Here is a 20,287-nt window from a genome sequence, read left to right as displayed (position 1 = left end):
AAATCTCCTGTGTTTTTCCCTATGCAGATCTCGTTGGGCTATGCACCTCCTGTGACTGAGAGAGAAGGCGTGCAATTGTCTCCCAGGCCTCCGCTGTTTCCAGTTAATAAGTGGTTATTCAGAAGTGTAGAGCAGTGGCCTGGCAACATACTCTACCTCATTTGGTAGATGCCAAGTTCAGATCAGATACTTGACACAGAGTTATGACTGATCGGGATAATTGTGCAGGGGTGAATTTCAACCTGAGTCCCTCCACTTCATGACGCCTCCACTGCACTGTAAGTTTGATCATTATCCTCTCACCACATTTAATGATTTCAAACAGTGTCTTGTTAAATTAAGCACACGTTCACTTATACTGAAGCTATGCGTTTTCGTTGATAAAGACACAGATTCATTGACAGTGATTTTTGCCAGCCATGGAAAAGTTGGCAGTGTAGAACCACCAGGAATTACCTGGAATCTGTACTTTCCAGAGCATTAATCTGCAGCATATTCTGAGATGAATACTCCAGGGTATAAAGTTCTATCTTTGTAGCCGATCCCAAAAGGTAAGGCAACTGGAGACTGCTATGAAATGTTTGTTGGGAACTGCAACAGCATTCACTCACAAGGTGGCCATACATGTTGTACCTATGTTTAAAGGTTCTCAAAGGAGAGAATGGACCAAATTCCAAAATTTAAAAAGGAAAAATATGGAATGACATTAATTTTGCAATCACTAGTTTTGGAAATCATGAAATTTAAGAAACTAAATAACAAATTTGCACACAGCATGGCCAACGAATAGCAATGTGATTGTGATTGGATCATTTGTTTTAGTGATGTTGGTTGAAAAATGCATCTTGACTGAGATACTAAGGAAAGCTCTTGCTTTTTTAAATAATGCCATAGGATGTCTTACACCTCCTCAAGCTGAAAGTACTGACTTGTGTGTAACAACTTAGTTTAAAGACAGATACTTCAGTAGTAGATTGTTGTCTCTGTTTTGTTTTGGAGTGTCATCCTGGGTTTTGGTGTTCAACTTTCTGGTGGAATATGGGCATTCTGACTTAGATGAGAGAGTAAGCCAATGCATCGATGGCCAATATGTCAATGGAATTTGTAATGGAATCCAAAGAACTGAACATAGTTGTCTATCTGCCATTGAACTAGATCATGAAATATTGTTGTGCCTAACAGGAGGATACATTGGTCTGTAATTTTTATTTGGGAATTGTTATTCACAAATAATTGACATTAGAATGCAATAAACACAATTTACAGTTTGTTCAAATGATGTATAAAGAGTGAGGTAGTTGTAGGATTCTGGTTTTATTTTGGGAAAATGAATTACACAACACCACAAAATTATACGTTGTCTCCCAGCGCACCAGAGTGCATAGGCAGTGAGTTAATTTCAATGCTCGCCAGCCTAATCAAATATGATTTAATGTATGCTACACAAAGTTGGAAAGAAACAAATCATCCTAATTCCTTGTATTTTATAGGTTACTGACCTATTGACCCCTTAGCTCTTTCTTTGCTCAATTTCCACTTGCTGTTTTCCTCACTGAGAAGAGGAAGTGGCTGAACTGATTGTGGATTTCCACCTTTGGCTGTCACTGACAGAGGGTGGATTCGATTACTGAGAGGAATTGGTGCTTCCTCTGGATTCCCTCCAAAATCTTCCTGTCTCCAAAAACGTTAACCCTACCCTCTCTCCCATTTTCAGACTTATCACTGGGAAGATCATGCACTGTGGCGTTGTTTAAATTGGGGCATGCATCATGTTGAGCATTTGGCCACCTCTTCTCCTTTTTAAGTTGCATTGAAGATTTAATGAACCTCAGTTCATGTGCTAAGTTTTGTTGTGTGCATCATTACCTTGTTGCAACAACCTTTCTGTCGCACATTGTCTGCCACTTCCTGTAGTGAAACTTCAGACCACTGTTCAGTCACAAGTGATCACAGTTGGAGTTTCATCTAAACCAGGCAGATTCATTCTACCACTCTGAACGGAGTCATTTTTCTCATCGACTCATGCCTGAGGTTAACTTCCTTTAGCACCGGCAGACCACAAACGACTAATTCAAAACAACAACTTTGCACTTTTACATTGCACCTTTAACATAATGTGCTTCATCGAAGGCAAAAGAAGTTTGTTTAAAGAGAGAAGATTTGAAGGAAGTAGGAGGTCGAGAGGCTCTGCAGGCCAGGGTCTAGGCAGGTTAAAGCAAGTCTGCTCTTGGCAGAATTAAATTTGGGTAATTGTACAAGGCTAGAGTTGGAGGAGCACAAGGCCTTTTGGAGGATGGTCTCGTTAAATAAGGTTAAAAGCACTGTTCTTCCTTGTTCTGTCTAACAGTGTGTGGATCATTTATTTAAGTACGCAACCAGTTTGAATTTGTTATGTGGCAGTGCACGTGCCATGACTTTGAGGGGCTGAATTGTACACAGACTGCACAGGGGTTTTCAGTTAGTGGCCAAGCATTGTACAGGGCCTGTAGGTAACAGGGATCAGAGTTGGTAAGGCAGTGAAGTGAGTAAAAATAAGGAATGAGAAATTTAAAATGCAAGGGTCACTAGACCAGGAGTGAGTAAGAACAGGGTGAAAAGGTGAACAGAACTCGAGCAGTGAGGTTTGGATGAGTTCAAGTTCATGTTTAAGGTGGGTGTGGTTCCAAACAAGTGGATTGTGTTGTCCTGGCAGTGTCAAGCTTTGAATGTATAAGGAGTTGCTCTCATTCAGGCCAAGGGAGAGTATTTCATCACACTTGTGATACTACCTTACAGATGCGTGCATAAGCCCTGGGGAGTTAGTAAGTGAAATACCCACCTCAGATTCCCAACTTGTGACATGCTCCAGTTGAGTTTTGAGTTGCTGTTGCTCAGGGCAGATTGACTGCTGGTCTTCCTGTCAAAGATTGTTCCTTGGCAGTTGTGTGGCTTATTGCTTGAGGTCTTCCTCAACAAGTTTGTACCAAAAAGCCTTAGTCACTTCCAGTTAATCTCATTGAATTAGAAAACTTGAGCTACTGGATTCCCAACAAGGATTATCGAGTTTGAAAGGAGCTGGTCAGATTAACTACTGAATATCAGAGTTATACTCCAGATTACTTATGCACAATATCACAGCAGATCTGCTGATTGTTTATTACAGCATTGTAATGGCAGCTACCTGTGACACCATTCTTTATACACTATGAAACCGCTGCAATGCTTCAATCATCAGTCCACAGATTATGGATGTTCTGATGTTTTTCTAAGGCATGGTACACCTGCTAGGAAATCTTTGAGGCAGATAATCAAGGAAAACAGATGTATAAGAGGTATTGAATGGAGAGTAGTTGTCCACTGATAAACTATTAGGATTTATATTGTGATCTAGAATCCTATCTGCATGGGTTATTTCCCCTCCCATATTGATCAGTTAAAAAAACAAAGTCACCATTGTCCTAATGAGGCTGCGCTCTCGTTAGAGAGAGGCACAACTGTTGGTTGTTTAACCTGAGGGTCACCGTACCATTGGAAAGGGGTGTGTTTGAGAAGGTGGGACCTTTATGGTAACCTCAGCCAGTTCTTTTATAATAATGTTGATGCTGCTCCTGTAACAGATTTACTGTCACTTAGAGTCATAGAGTCATACAGCATGGAAACAGACCCATCAGTCCAATTCATCCATGCTGACCAGACATTCCAATCCCATTTGCCATCATTTGGCCCATAACCCTCTAAATGCTTCCTATTCACGTACTCATCCCAGGTGAGTAATAAATGTTGTATTAGTATCCATCTCTACCACTTCCTCTGGCAGCTCATTCCATACGTGCACCATCCTCTGCCTTTTGGGTCCTTTTTAATGCTTTCCCCTCTCACCTTAAATCTATGCCCTCTAGTTTTGACTCCTCCACCCAGGAAAGGACCTTGGATGTTCACCCTATGCATGCCCCTCATGATTTTATAAATCTCTGTAAATTCACCCCTCAGCCTCCGAAGCTCCGGGGGAAAAATGCCCAAGCCTATTCAACCTGTCCCTCTAGCTCAAGTTCCGGCAACATCCTTTTAAATCTTCTGTGCGCTCTCTCACATTTATCAACATGTTTCCTATATCAGAACAACCAGAATTGTACAGTACTCTAAGCGTGGACTTGCCAATGTCCGGTACAGTCGCAACTGACATCCTAACTTGTGTATATTAAATGTTCTGAATGCTGTCTTCACCGCTCTGTCTAACAATCCACTTTCAAGGAAGTATGCCTCTGCATCCCAGGTCCCTGTGTTTGTTTGGCAACACTCCCCAGGGCTCTACCATTAATTTAAAAGTCCTGTCCTGGTTTGCCTTCGCAAAATACAACATCTCGTATTTATGCAAAAACATGTTGGCGAGTTAAAGTGTAGCAGTACAAAAGGATTCATTTTCTCTTTTTGTTTAAAAAAAAATCTTTCGAAGCTTTAAACCAGCAGTGAAATTGCTAGAGTCCGACAGCTCATGTGGCTAGAGCATGACATAAACGCACATTTTGGTGAGTCTGTAATTCTAGAAATGGCATGAGGTCCATTATTCTAGTGATTATAATTAACAGTTTGGATCAAAAAAATGTTTAACTTTGACGCACAGTGGAATTCACTTTTCAGCACCCTATTCGAAGTAAGCTAAGTTCGTAAATTTCTGTTCAGACTTTAAGGGAAAAATGCAATTCTTCAACATGATATATTTCAAACATCTTAAAATGCTTTCTTTGCATTCAATGCTTATTGCACTTCAAAGGGGTAGTGTAAGTAAGCACAGTAGCCACTTAGTGCATGGTATATGCCATGAACAGTAACAAGATGAATGACCAGTTGACTTGTTTTGGTCATGGTGTTTGAGGGACGAATGCTGTTCCGACTACCTGGAGAAATTTCTGCTGTTTGAATAGTGGCATGGCATTTAAACTATTTGTGTCATCAGTGCCTTATGCCTCATTTGAAAGGTGGCATTTTTTGAAAATGAGCTCTTCTTCAAGTTCTGGCATGTTTGTATGGATTGTTGGCCTAAGATTTTTGTTAGTGGACAGGTGTTCCGTGCATGTCATTCATTGTTTTGCATCAGCAGTGTTTTTTCACCTTCAAAAAATAATACTGAAAGAAAACATTCAATTTATTAACTATTCAAAGAACTGGATATTTTGTTTCTCAAAATTAGAATATAGGCTTCTTTTGTGGAGATTTCCTGTATACACTTAGGTTCTTATATTTTTGTTCTTTAATGTTCTTTTTATTTAGGTAGTTTCCATGTTTTATTTTCAAATTTTCAAATCAACGTGTATACTGATGGAAATCTATAATCAAGCTTTTGCTGATGTCACTACGTTAATTAAACTATCTGAAATGTAGAAAGGGCTGCCTAAGTTGACTTGTTTTCCTTGTCTCAAGCTTTAATTACCCCTCCTGGGGAGACACCAAGCTGTCCTCTTCCTCCTGTTTTGGTGTGGATTTACCCATTGCATGCGAGGAAGATCATTTCCTATGACTTCTGGGCGCAGTATGTTGGTTCTCAAAGCAGTGTGCCATGAATTCAACCTTTACTGTATGTTCCTGATGAATTGAATGAAAGTAAACTACATGTAGATAGCTTTTATGAAATGTGCTGTGTATGTTTTAAGGGCTAATATTGTATGGTTTTCAATCAATTATGTATATTAAATTGTCTTTGGTAGAAGATATGTTTGATTGTGAAAATAAACTGGAAGCCTGAATATCTTGTGTAGTCAGTCAATAATGATTAATGATTGAAGGTTCACAGACATCATGATTTTCATGTTGAGAAATGTTAATCTTTGTATTTAATTTGACTTTTAGGCATAAGATTTCTCTACTCCTCCCAAATTGCTGAAGCAACCTTAAACTCTGGATGCAACAGGTATCTATCAACTGGAAGTGATCATAATACACAGACTGAAAACACAGGAAATACACTTGGTAGCGAGAAGGTGGGTAAAGCCCCATTTTTCTAGGGACTTGGCCTGTAAGGCTGCAATGGCAGCTGTTGCCACTGATGACCTAAGTCAAATCACAATTACAAAACAGAAGGAAGATACGCAGAAGGTTTTAGAAGCCAAATGGAAAGGGAAGGAGTCAAAGCCAAGGAGAACCCTTGAGTGCCTGATCTGCGGAGCATTCTTCAGCAGTGTTGACAAACTTAAAGTCCATTCATACTCTCACACAGGAGAGAGGCCCTACACGTGCTCACACCCGGAGTGCACTAAAGCCTTTGTGTCCAAGTATAAACTTCTCAGGTATGGGAAGCTGAATGGAAATAGTGCCCTAAAAACCTGTTTATCAAATGTATTTAATCCTTTGAGGACGCAGCTTTCAATAATAACTTGTAACACGTATACCTACTTGAGCATTAAAAATGGTTTTGGAACAAACATTATAACAAATTACAAAAATTAACTGCAATCATACCAAGTTAAAAACAGTGTGAACTATATTTTATAAGTAACTAAAACCTATTTTTAATAACTTTGCAGTAATGTCACTGCAGTCCTCAAAGGGTTAAGTTAAGTAACTACACCTCCTTCAGGCTTAATGAGGATTCTTGCAAGCCATCTGCTAAAGACCACTTCTGACCATTGCCTGCTCCAGTAATTTCCTGCATAAAGTGATGTCACACAATAAAGCAGGGTTATAATATGCTGTTTGGCTATCATTACAAATGAGATGTCCAGTTGTTTCCGGGCATCCACTGATTAAAAGAAAATCTTCAAGTGTGTGTATGTGTCTCAAATTGTACATACAACATTGGCTGGGAACCTTAAAATGATTCCAAAAGAAAGCCAAAGCAAATCATCAGCTGCTTGTCATATTACAAAAATTGGGCTTTATTTAGATCAATATTTTGCATTTTCATTTCTTACCTTGTACCTGTTAGCCACATAGCATATGCACTGAACATATTCAAACCAGAATGGCGATTTACTGCCATTTGTTTATTGCTTCTGCTTTCATACCAGGTGATACTGGGATGCAAAATTCACAGCGGTTTTATTTCTAAGAGTGGCGTAGGTGAAGGAGAGGACAATGTATCAGTGAGCAATAATTAAAAGAAGATAACATTGCTACTACTGAACATTACACTGACGTTATGACAGTGAGGAAAAAAACTGCACAACAGAGAGCCAATATATGGCAGTGTAATGTTGGGAGTCAAACCTAGAAGTGGTAGGCTGTGCAGTGTCTTTTTATCTTTTATAAGACAGAAATAAAAGTCTAGAGCTAAAAGATAGTAATGCACACTTCTGTTTCAGAACAATCCTGTTGTTTATATAAATATTCATCGCTGACCATGCTGGCAAATCAAATAGTGGGAGCTATGGAAGGTAGCTTATTGTTAGGACCTGTTTTATCAAACCCTGAGCAAATGCTTCTGTTGCTGACATTTGAAAATGGGGTGTTAATCTTCTGGTGTTAATCTTAAAAACATTACTTCTATTACAGAGTGTAGCTGATAACTGATTTGCCAGACAATTCCATTCTCTGCCAGGAAATATCTTCCTTAAATGCAGATAATGGGGAATAGAACTGGAGTCTTAAACACTCAAATAAGAATTTAGTTACACAGGCATGCATTACAAAATTGTGCTTCATAATCCGACAGGCAATGTTTCAGTCTATCATATTTATTGGAGCACAGCTAATGTTGATCAGCAACATATAATTTAAAACCATTACCAGGTTCTTATTCTCTTTGTAAATAAAAACTGGTTAATATGTTCAATCCAGATTTTTAAATTAATTGCATCAAAGCCTCCATATTTTATAGAAGACATTATCTTGCAAGACACCCTATCCCAAAGAATGCTAACACTTTCTTCACATACATACCTTTTCGTTAAAAAAACAACAGATGATTTGCATTCAACTGTGTAATTTCAGATGCTTTCTTTTGCCAGCAGTTGTTTCAAATCCAACAAGGTCATTCTGTAACACTGCCTCACTTACATATTTGTAGTGTTCATTAGCTTCCAAGGAACAATTAAACACTTATCTGATAGACTATCCTCAGTATACTTTCAACTCAAAGAACATTAATCTAGTCACTTTTTCAATGCTTCATACACTCCTCTTAATAGATGTTATGGTGCAGTTGATTTCATGATAATTCTGGTGGGTAAAAATGGAAAATGTTTCCTGTTTCGGAGCCTGAGGGAAAAAGGTGTTGAAAATACTCTTGATTGTTCAAACATTGGTACTGGTAGAGGTGGCAGTGGATATTTATTAAATAATTGAAGTGGAATTCTGGAACTGAGTAGAAGTTGGTTTCATCCATAATCTGTGCAAAATTAATGGTGTTCAGTTGAGAAGAATAAACTAAAGCTAGAGTTTACAATTAGTTTATGAAATAGAAAGGTGGAGAATGAGCCCAGTTTTCAGTGTTGTATAACAAGGCTAGGGGTAGGCAGTTCAGTAGTGAAAAAGCCAAATCTAAGCCTATTACAAGGCAGATTGTAAGTTTGCTCACTGAGCTGGTAGATTTGTTCTCGGATGTTTCGTCACCATGCTAGGTAACATCATCAGTGAGCCTGCGATAAAGCACTGGTTTTCTGTCCTGCTTACTATTTATCTGTCTTCGTCTGTTGTGGTGGGTGATATCACTTCCGGTTCTTTTTCTGAGAGGTTGGTAAATGGGGTCCAAATCGATGTGTTTGTTAATGGAATTCCAGTTTGAGTGCAAGGCCTCTAGGAATTCCCATTAGTATCTTTGTTTAGCCTGTCTCAGGATGGATGTATTGTCCCAGTCGAGCTGGTGTCCCTTCTACATCTGTGTGTGTGGATACTAGTGATAGTTGGTCATGTCTTTTGGTGGCTAGTTTCCTGCCAGTCTGTCCAATGTAATGTTTGTTGCAGTCCTTGCAGAGTATTTTATATATGACGTTCGTTTTGCTGGTTGTTGGCATGGGGTCCTTTCAATTCATCTACCTAGATGCCTAGGGCCAGGGTAGTCTGTTTGTAATCTCCGAGATGGCAGGGTGGCTATTGGTGGACTGTGCTTATCGTGTACCCATTGTTCCTGAATACATTGTTTGTGTTTTTCCTTGGCTTCTCATAGTTCCTGGGTGTTGCAGTGTGTTGTGGCTCATTTAAATAATGTCCTGACGCAGCTTTGTTTGTGGGTGTTGGGATGATTGCTCCTGTAGTTGAGTGTCTGATCAGTGTCTGTGGCTCTCCTGTAAATGCTGGTCTGTAGCTCTCCATTGGCTTTGCATTCTGCCGTGCATTCCAGGAAAGGGGAGTCTGTCATCATTCTCTTTCTCTTCGGTAAAAATGTTGTTTGTATTTGTGAGTTTCTTCTAATTTGTTTTTCGTGATGACAAAGGTGTCATCCACATAGCAGACACAAAGCTTGGGCTGGATCTTGGGAAGGGCTGCTTGTTCTAATCTCTGCACAACTGTTTCTGCTAAGAGTCCTGGTATTGGTGATCCCATAGGCGTCCCATTGATTTGTTTGTAGGTCTTGTTATTGAAAGTGAAGTTAGTTGTGAGGCACAGGAGTATTAGTTTGAGGAAGCTGTCCTTGCTGATGGAGTTTGTGCTGTCAGGTGTTTGTGTCCTTGGTTTGTCTAGCAGTGAGACCAGTGTTTCTTTGGTCAGTGATGTTTATTGATATGAATAGGGCTGTCATGTTGAAGGAAACCATGACCTCGTCGTCCTCTACTTTGATGTCTTTGATGTTCAGGAATTCCTGGGTGGAAAGGCATGAGTCTTCTAATAGGTGTTTCCGTTTGTGTTGCAGTTCCTTTGCTGCTTTGTATGTCAGTGTACCGGGAAGTGAGACTGTAGGTCTGGGGGGTTGGGAGGGGGGGGGAGGAGGGGTGTGGCCCTTGTTAATGTACCTGTTGGTAATTGTTGACTTGCATGACATTCTGAAGGTCACTTCATTTCTCATCCTCACTTGTTCTTGCATTATGAGTGAGATGAATGAAAACCAGCTCTAGCTGGGCGAAGTTAATCGGTGAACACCACATTTATCTTTTTGACAAGTTGCACAGGTTATTTGCACAGCCTTGGGCAAGTTGTTTACAGGGAACCACAAAACAAATTACTGAGTTAAAAGATTGCAGAGATTTCTGTTTGGCAAATCAAAGCTCAATTTTTACTGGATTTTTGAGCATGAGTGAATGGATACTAACTTTTGCTTTAGACCATGCATTTCAAGTAGGATCATACTGAGGTTTGTGCCAGATAAAATTTATAAGTTTCTATCATATACTTTTAAAAAATTGTTCCTTCATTTATTTAAGGTGCTAGTCTAAGAACATTCCTTTTTCCTGATGGCATTATTTCATTGCCAACTGTTTGACCCCTTTCACATTCAATCCTCCCACCTCAACTGTGACTGATCAGGTGCAGATTTTCAGGTTTCATTTGGTGAGTGTGATTTTCTCTATATCAGACTGTCAGACCCATTCATCAATGATGGCAGAATAAGGAGAAATTTGACACAGTCAGTGGGAATTCAGAATTTGCTTAACTCAGTACTGAAGTTGATCACTTTGATCTGAAACCCATTCATAAATTTCAATTTTCTATATCTGCTCTGAGTATTCATGAAAGCCACAAAATGTGACGAATGATTGAACCGTCAACTGCATAGCTGTGTGTAGTTGCAAAAGCCAAGCAAAATCTCAACACAAAGCATATCTTGTTTACAATATTCCATAATTCCAATCAGGAGACATTTGTTGGTAGAAAGCTACAAACCTGCGGCTAATTGTTGGAATCGTGTGGTTCAATAGAACCAAAGTTCTTCGTTGACCAGCACAATTCACAGCATTCATCACAAATGGTTAAGCATAGTTGGGAAGCATCAGAATTGAACTCACACAGAATATCACAAAAGTAAAATACCATACATGTTGGAAATCAGAAGTAAGAACAGAAAGTGCTAGTGGTATAGCACGTTACTGTTTAATTCCGCAATACTCCATGCTTCTAGAAATTTAAATTCTAACTTGAAATCTAAATTTTTTTTGATTAATAGATGTAGGAATTTGGGATATGAAAATAAATGTAATAGGGAAAGCCTACTTGACTCATCACCCCACTGCCTTGTTTCTGGATTAGTGGTGCTGGAAGAGCACAGCAGTTCAGGCAGCATCCAAGGAGCTTCGAAATCGACGTTTCGGGCAAAAGCCCTTCATCAGGAATAAAGGCAGTGAGCCTGAAGCATGGAGAGATAAGCTAGAGGAGGGTGGGGGTGGGGAGAAAGTAGCATAGAGTACAATGGGTGAGTGGGCGAGGAGATGAAGGTGATAGGTCAAGGAGGAGAGGGTGGAGTGAATAGGTGGAAAAGGAGTTAGGCAGGTAGGACAAGTCTGGACAAGTCATGGGGACAGTGCTGAGCTGGGAGTTTGGAACTAGGGTGAGGTGGGGGAAGGGGAAATGAGGAAGCTGTTGAAGTCCACATTGATGCCCTGGGGTTGAAGTGTTCCGAGGCGTTCTTCCTCCAGGCGTCGGGTGGTGAGGGAGCGGTGGTGAAGGAGGCCCAGGATCTCCATGTCCTCAGCAGAGTGGGAGGGGGAGTTGAAATGTTGGGCCACAGGGCAGTGTGGTTGCTTGGTGCGGGTGTCCCGGAGATGTTCCCTAAAGCGCTCTGCTAGGAGGTGCCCAGTCTCCCCAATGTAGAGGAGACCGCATCGGGAGCAACGGATATAATAAATGATATTAGTGGATGTGAAAGTAAAACTTTGGATGTGGAAGGTTCCTTTAGGGCCTTGGATAGAGGTGAGGGAGGAGGTGTGGGCGCATTTTTTACAGTTCCTGCGGTGGCAGGGGAAAGTGCCAGGATGGGAGGGTGGGTTGTAGGGGGGGGGGGGGGGGGCGTGGACCTGACCAGGTAGTCACGGAGGGAACGGTCTTTGCGGAAGGCGGAAAGGGGTGGGGAGGGAAATATATCCCTGGTGGTGGAGTCTGTTTGGAGGTGGCGGAAATGTCGGTGGATGATTTGGTTTATGTGAAGGTTGGTAGGGTGGAAGGTGAGCACCAGTGGAGTTCTGTCCTTATTACGGTTGGAGGGGTAGAGTCTGAGGGTGGAGGTGCGGGATATAGACGAGATGCGTTGGAGGGCATCTTTAACCACGTGGGAAGGAAAGTTGCAGCCTCTAAAGGAGGCGGCCATCTGGTGTGTTCTGTGGTGGAACTGGTCCTCCTGGGAGCAGATCTGGCGGAGGCGGACGAATTGGGAATACGGGATGGCATTTTTGTAAGAGGTAAGGTGGGAAGAGGTGTAATCCAGGTAGCTGTGGGAGTCGGTAGGTTTGTAAAAAGAATGTCTGTGACAAGTCTGTCGTCATTAATGGAGATGGAGAGGTCCAGGAACTCATCTCTACCTACCTCGATACTGTCCTATCCCCCTAGTCCAGGAACTCCCCACATACGTTCGAGACACCACCCACACCCTCCACCTCCTCCAAGACTTCCGTTTCCCCGGCCCCCAACGCCTCATCTTCACCATGTATATCTAATCCCTCTACACCTCCATCCGCCATGACCAGGGCCTCCAAGCCCTCAGTTTTTTCCTCTCCCGACGTCCCCAACAGTACCCTTCCACCAACACACTCATTCGTTTGGCCGAACTGGTCCTCACCCTTAACAATTTCTCCTTTGAATCCTCCCACTTCCTCCAGACCAAAGGGGTAGCCATGGTCACATGTATGGGCCCCAGCTATGCCTGTCTCTTTGATTAGATTACTTACAGTGTGGAAACAGGCCCTTCGGCCCAACAAGTCCACACAGCCCCGCCGAAGCGCAACCCACCCTTCCCCTACATCTACCCCTTACCTAACACTACAGGCAATTTAGCATGGCCAATTCACCTGACCTGCACATCTTTGGACTGTGGGAGGAAACCGGAGCACCCGGAGGAAACCTATGTGTTGGCTACGTAGAGCAGTTGATCTTCCGTAATTTCACTGGCACCACTCCCCACCTTTTCCTCCGCTACATTGATGACTGCATTGGCGCCACCTCGTGCTCCCGCGAGGAGGTTGAGCAATTCATCAACTTCACCAACACATTCCACCCTGACCTTAAATTTACCTGGACTATCTCTGACACCTCCCTCCCCTTCCTGGACCTCTCCATCTCCATTAATGATGACCAACTTGACACTGACATTTTTTACAAACCCACCGACTCCCACAGCCACCTGGATTACACCTCTTCCCACCCTACCTCTTGCAAAAATGCCATCCCGTATTCCCAATTCGTCCGCCTCCGCCAGATCTGCTCCCAGGAGGACCTGTTCCACCACAGAACACACCAGATGGCCTCCTTCTTTAGAGACCGCAATTTCCCTTCCCACATGGTTAAAGATGCCCTCCAACGCATCTCGTCTACATCCCGCACCTCCGCCCTCAGACCCCATCCCTCCAACCGTAACAAGGACAGACCGCCCTTGGTGCTCACCTTCCACCCTACCAACCTTCGCATAAACCAAATCATCCGCCGACATTTCCGCCACCTCCAAACAGACCCCACCACCAGGGATATATTTCCCTCCCCACCCCTTTCCGCCTTCCGCAAAGACCATTCCCTCAGTGACTACCTGGTCAGGTCCACGCCCCCCCTACAACCCACCCTCCCATCCTGGCACTTGCCCCTGCCACCGCAGGAACTGTAAAACCTGCGCCCACACCTCCTCCCTCACCTCTATCCAAGGCCCTAAAGGAACCTTCCACATCTATCAAAGCTTTGCACATCCACTAATATCATTTATTGTATCTGTTGCTCCCGATGCGGTCTCCTCTACATTGGGGAGACTGGGTGCCTCCTAGCAGAGCGCTTTAGGGAACATCTCCGGGACACCCGCACCAAGCAACCACACTGCCCCGTGGCCCAACATTTCAACTCCCCCTCCCACTCTGCCAAGGACATGGAGGTCCTGGGCCTCCTTCACCGCCGCTCCCTCACCACCAGACACCTGGAGGAAGAATGTCTCATCTTCCGCCTCGGAATACTTCAACCCCAAGGCATCAATGTGGACTTCAACAGATTCCTCATTTTCCCCTTTCCCCACCTCACCCTAGTTCTAAACTTCCAGCTTGGCACTGTCCCCATGACTTGTCTGGACTTGTCCTACCTGCCTATCTCCTTTTCCACCTATCCACTCCACCCTTTCCTCCTTGACCTATCACCTTCATCCCCTCCCCCACACACCCGTTCTACTCTATGCTACTTTCTCCCCACCCCACCCTCCTCTAGCTTATCTCTCCACGCTTCAGGCTCACTGCCTTTATCCCTGATGAAGGGCTTTTGCCCGAAACGTCGATTTCGAAGCTCCTTGGATGCTGCCTGAACTGCTGTGCTCTTCCAGCACCACTAATCCAGAATCTGGTTTCCAGCATCTGCAGTCATTGTTTTTACCCCACTGCCTTGTTCCAGCCACAAAAAGCCTAACCTATAATGGACTCTCTCTGACCTAGGTAACTGTCTGCAGTTATCTTTTTTAAATAAATACGAAGATTTGAGAAGCAGGGAGTGTTTGTTTTTAAACCATCTACACATCTTCGCCTTCAACTCTGACCTGATTTTATTGGAGATGGTACATTCCTTTTGACCCAGTAGAATGAGAACATTGTGTCTCATGGATAACTTAATTATCTTGGGTTTGTTCCCATTGTTTTCAGCTCCGCTCCTAATAAGACCGTAAATAGGAGTTGGAGTTGACTCATTGAGACTGCTTCTCATTTGATAAGAATGATCAGTTTGTAGCCTTAACTTTCTCGCTGGAAACCAATATCCTGAGCCTTCTTTGACATGTTCCCAATGTAAGTATATTTCACCTTCAGTAAGATGATGAAAACTGTGTGCTGTACTCTTAAGTACAGACTCTCAATTCCCAGCATAGTTGGAGTGAGGCTTCCCTACTTTTATCCTCCATTCCCTTGCAATAAAGACCAACGTTCCATTTGGAGGAAGACCATCCTTAGGACTGAGAGTTGGAGTAAAGGGAAGACGTGCTCTGATTCTAACAGTGATGGAAACCTCTAAAGGATGTGCAGACCACAGCGCAGGAAGTCATAACAAACAACGGTTGCGGTGGACTTCATAACATAACGTGGAAAAAATGTTTAGGGACTGATCCAATGATACTCCACTATTTATAGTTTGCCCATTTGGACAATGACTTGTTTTTCCTGGCTCTGTTTCCAATTAACCCAAGCCTCCACCTAGGCTGTCATCACCACATTACCATGACACCTTTTGCAGTTTTTTTTTCTTCAAAAGTGGCACTTTATTGAATGCCTTATGGAAATACAAATGCACCACATGAACTGGTTTCCCTTTACACATCCTGCCTGATACATCCTTAAACAATTCCAACAAGCTGACAAAATTTCTCTTTAACAGATACATGTTGACTTGGTTGAATTGTAGTGTATTTTCTAAATGTATTTCTACCACCTTAGTAATAGATTTTAGCAGTTTCTGGGCAATAGATTCCTGGGTTTTTTTGTCTCACTTCTTTCCTAATAGTTGTATTACATTTGCCGATTACCATTCTGCTGGGACCTTTCCAAAATCTCGGGTACGTTGGAGCATTGTAGTTCACACAAGCTCTGTCTCTGTAGCCACTTTCAGGATTTTAGGATGCAGGGCTAGGGTACCTATGAGCCATTAGTCCCATTAGTTTTCTCAGAGTTTTTTCTTGAGTGATTGTGGTGGCTTTAAGCTCTTCTATCCTTTTGGCTCGTCACTTTGTGCTATTTTGGAGTGCTTTTGTACAGCTAGAAGTCAGTCTCGCTAAGGAACCACTGCTTAACTTAGCTGCTGTCTTCATTTTGATGAATGCACCAGAAGATTTTATTATCTTCTTTCATATTTCTTTCTCGTTTTCTCTTGTACTTGAGTTTCTTCGTCAAACTTTACAGGTTTCTAATATTTTTCTGAATTGTTGCTTGTTTGACACGTATAGTTATAAATTAATGCAATTTTTATCTGCTCGTGCCAATATAAGCTTATTCCAATATTTGAAGGATAAAATATTAAAAGCTCACCAAAGAATTGCGTCCCCATTAAGCTAGTTGAGGCCATTACTGCTCACCAGTTTCTACAGGCTTTTTAAAAAAAATGATAAAAAGCAGCACCTCCTTCCATCCGTGCCCAGAATGCCCATCCTAACAGTTGTACCTCATTGTACTTGGGCCTTCACCCACTCTACAATAGCAAAATCTATTTAGAGAAAATTGATGGCTCAGACCCAACAGTCACAACTGCGAAATCAGCTCTCTACTGCAGTGATTTAACACCTTCTTGACACTTAACACCTTCAACACTTTTTCAAATGTATCACTTATTTATAAATAAATGCCACTGTCAAGCAGTTTCAACTAGCTAAGCTCCCTAACTTTTTGTAGCTTAAACTTCCAAGTTGGGGTGCTAATCTAAATTATAATTTGACCAAGAACTTGCACCTGCAGCACATTTCTCAAGTTTGCAATTGTACCTCATGGCATCCTCACCTCTTTCAAGTAAGGCATCAGTACATATGTATTTATTTGGCCACTTTTCTTCTCTGCCACATACTTTCAGATAGCGATAAGTATACGAATATAAAAGGAGGAGGAGTAAGCTATTCAGCCCCTCAGACCTACACCACCATTCAACAAGATCATGGCTGATCTGCCCAGGCCTCAACTCCTCTTTTGTGTCAAATGTTCAATCTCCTGATCATTCAGAAGTCTGTCTACACAGATCTAGCCTCCATGACACTCAAGGGTAGAGCTTTTCAGATATTCATCACCCTCCTGCGACTTTGGTTCAGTCAGCATTTATTGCTCATCCCTAATAGTGACACTAGTAATAGCAGTCGAGAGTCAACTAAGTTGTTGGTAGATCTGGAGTCACAATAAGGGCAGACCAGGTAAAGGATGTACCTTACCTTAGCTAAGGGATTTTAATAAATGAGGTGGGTCTTTCTGACAATTGACAGTGAGCTCATGGTCATAGTTAGACCCTTCATTTCAGAGTTTTAGTGAGATTAGATTTTGCCATCTGCCATGGCAGGATTTGAACTCGTGTTCCTAGGATATTAGCTGGGTCTCTTATTAGTGCAGTGCCAACACCACATCACCTCCCCCTATTTCCCTTTTTTCTCATTTTATCTTTCCTCATTGTACTTGACCTCTTCTAACCTTGCATTTCCATCAAGTTTGGTGTTATCAGCAAACTTGCAAATTTTACACTTGGTCCCACGTCAACATTGTGAATAGTTGTGATCTTAGCAGTAACCCTTGTGGTATCTCCATAATGACAGCTTGTCATTATTCAAATAATCTGCTTATTCCTACCATGTCCTTTCTGTCTCTTAAACAATTCTTGATCCATACCAATATATTGACCCAATCCCAGGTACTCTGATTTCATTTCCTAACTTCCTGTGTGCATGCAGGGATATGGATTCAAACTAGGTAGGTAGATTTGGAGCCAATTCAGTTAAATGGCAAATAAGCTTGAGATGTGTAGGCAAAAGTGAGGACTGCACATGCTGGAAATCAGAGTCTAGGTTAGAGTGGTGCTGGAAAAGCACACCGGTCAGGCAGCATCCAAGGAGCAGGAAAATCGATATTTCGGGCAAAAGCCTGTATAGTCAATTCTGGTTACAATTTAAGGTTGAACAGGACACTTGGCCATGCCTGTGTCACCTTCAGGCTCAGCCATCTCAATGCTGCCCTAGCCAACTTGTTATCATCTATATTAAACCTCAGTTGTTTTTGATCTCAGTTGATGATACTAGTGCTCAGATCAGATCTCGATGAAGTCTGACCTGGTCAATCATTTATTTTGAAATTGTAGTTAATGTGGTAATCACTCACTGAACCACAGTCAGGCTGCAGAACACCATAACACTTTTTTAAACCCAAAAGACAAAGTAGAACACTGCTCAAACTTCTCATCTTGCAATCGTCAGGATATTTCTCAAGAATACTAATTCAAATGTAGAAGCGACATTTATAATGCATCAGAGGAGAATATTGATTGGTTAGCATGTGTACAGTAAAGGCATTGTCCATTGAGAGTTTTTTTATTCATTGACTGGATGAGGGCATTTCTGGCAAGACCACCATTCATTGCCCATCCCTAATTGCCCAGAGGGCAGCAAGGAGTCAATCACATTGGTCTGGGTCTGGAGTCACATATAGGCCAGATCAGGTATAGATGATAGATTTCCTTCCTCTAAAGGACATTAGTGAACCAAAGAGGTTTTTCTTACAGTTGACAATTAATTCCTGGTCATCATTAGACTTTTAATTCCAGATTTTGTTTGGAATTATTGATTTCAAATTCCACCATCTCCCTTGGTGGGATTCAAACAGAGGTCCCCGGAACATTACCTGGATCTCTGGATTAACAGTCCAGTGATAATACCACTAAGCCATCACCTCTCCGCTAAGGATCTGTTAATACTGATTAACAGTTTACTAACAGATTTTGTTTAAATTTTAAACCAGGCAAGTTAATTGGTCAGGGTACCGCCTTAGAAATTATTCGGCAAAAGACTGTGACCTATTTTGTTGAGTTGAAAACAGGTGTGTTGTGTTTCCTTGTTATTTCTGTCTGCCATGCACAGAGACCTGTACATTAATGTATCTAGTTTTCAGTAAGCTTTATGTGTGCTATGCTGTGGGCCCAACTGACAATCTGAACTTGGTTGTTAGCACAATTCCTTGCACATTAGTGTTTGTCCAGCAAATGTTGTCCAATTGTAGAATCATACCTAATGTTAGACCCCGTATGCATGCCCCGCTTTCTCAGCCTTGTCCCTCGTGGTGAACCTCAGGTTAACCCACCATCAGTTTTGTCTCCCCCTCTCGTGAGAGACAGCTGCTCCAGAACCACACGTGTGTGTGCATGCATGCAAGCACACAAGTTAGCCTAGCGTCTTCAATGTCCATCAAAACTGGTTAACTTCTAAAAGGGCATAGCTATTGGACTGAGTGTGCAGCAGGTGTTGAAGGAAACACCTACTTGACCTCCATCATCTTCAATCTACCTGCTGCCAATGCATTTGTCTGTGGTATGAGTGACCATGTTACAGTTCTCGCTGAGGCATTGAGAATACGTTGGGTAGATTTCAAATGGATCCAAAACTGGCCATCCTTGAGGCAATGTGGCCATTAGCAGTAGTAGAATTGAACACTCAGGTATAAACTGCAACCTTGGCATATGCCTCCTCTCCACTTTTACCGTTAAGACAAAGGAACCATGATACAATGAAGACCGTGGGAGCGCATGCCTTGAACAACATCTGGCATTCCTGTAAATAAGGTGCCACCCTTGTAACATTGAAGCTCAGTGTTGCCTACATGACAAAAACAAACAATAGGTAAACAATTCTACAACCAATAAATCTGATCTAAAACAAAAACAGAAATTGCTGGAACAACTTAGCAGGTCTGGCAGGATTTGTGGAAAGAGCAACAGTGCTAACACTTCAGATCCAATGACTCTTCTTCAGAACACTAAGATCTGAGATCTGCCATGTACATTTGTGAATGGTGCTATACTGATAAGCAACTCATTGGAGGAGACGACTTCACAATTATCCCCATCCTCAGTGATGGGGGAGCTTAGTGCAGCAGTGCACAAGATAAGGCCAAAACATTTGAAACAATCTTTAGTGAGTAGAGATCCATCTCTGCCTTCTCCAGAGTTCTCAAAAATGCCAGAATTCAACCAAATTGAGTGATTCCACGTAATATCAAGAATCAGCTGAAGGTACTGGATATTGGCTAAAGTAATATACCAACATATTAGTACTGAAGATGTAAGCTTTAGAACTTGGCACACTCCTATCCAAGTTGTTCCAATACAATTATAAAACTGGCAACTACCTGACAATGTGAAAAATTACTTTATCAAAATCGAAAGAACTGCAGATGTTGGGGCTGCACCCATCCAGCCAAGTGGGGAGTATTCCATCATACTCCTGACTTGTGCCTTGTAGATGGCGAACAGGTGTCTGGGAGCTAGGAGGTGAGTTACACACTGCAGAAATCAAACAAAAATAGAAGTTGCTGGAAAAACTCAACAGGTCAGGCAGCGTCTGTGAAGAGAAATCGAAGCTAACAGTTGAGGAAGGATCACTGGACCCGAAACGTTAATCTTGATTTCTCTACCCGATGCTGCCAGACTTGCTGAGCTTTTCCAGCAACTTCTGTTTTGGTTTTTGGAAAACTATCCAGCCATGTCCTTTGCACAGAAAGAATAACACATCCAACCAGGCCAGTTACCATGCTATCAGTCTACTCTTATTCAG

General features: G+C 42.1%; 1 protein-coding gene across 4 annotated transcripts in view; it reads left to right on the top strand.

Moving 5' to 3' along the window:
• The window catches only part of plagl2 (pleiomorphic adenoma gene-like 2), a 145,480-nt gene that overhangs the window by 112,802 nt on the left and 12,391 nt on the right, over window positions 1-20,287 (top strand). For 2 of the 4 annotated variants that reach the window (XM_072556769.1, XM_072556770.1), the window contains 2 exons: window positions 28-278; window positions 5,824-5,884. In XM_072556769.1, coding sequence (XP_072412870.1) covers window positions 260-278; window positions 5,824-5,884 — 80 coding nt within the window. In that variant the 5' untranslated portion in view covers window positions 28-259. The other 2 variants (XM_072556771.1, XM_072556768.1) reach the window with 2 other exon arrangements.

The sequence above is a fragment of the Chiloscyllium punctatum genome, chromosome 37 (assembly GCF_047496795.1).
Source record: "Chiloscyllium punctatum isolate Juve2018m chromosome 37, sChiPun1.3, whole genome shotgun sequence".
NCBI lineage: Eukaryota > Metazoa > Chordata > Chondrichthyes > Orectolobiformes > Hemiscylliidae > Chiloscyllium > Chiloscyllium punctatum.
This window is presented reverse-complemented; position numbering and strand designations above follow the sequence as displayed.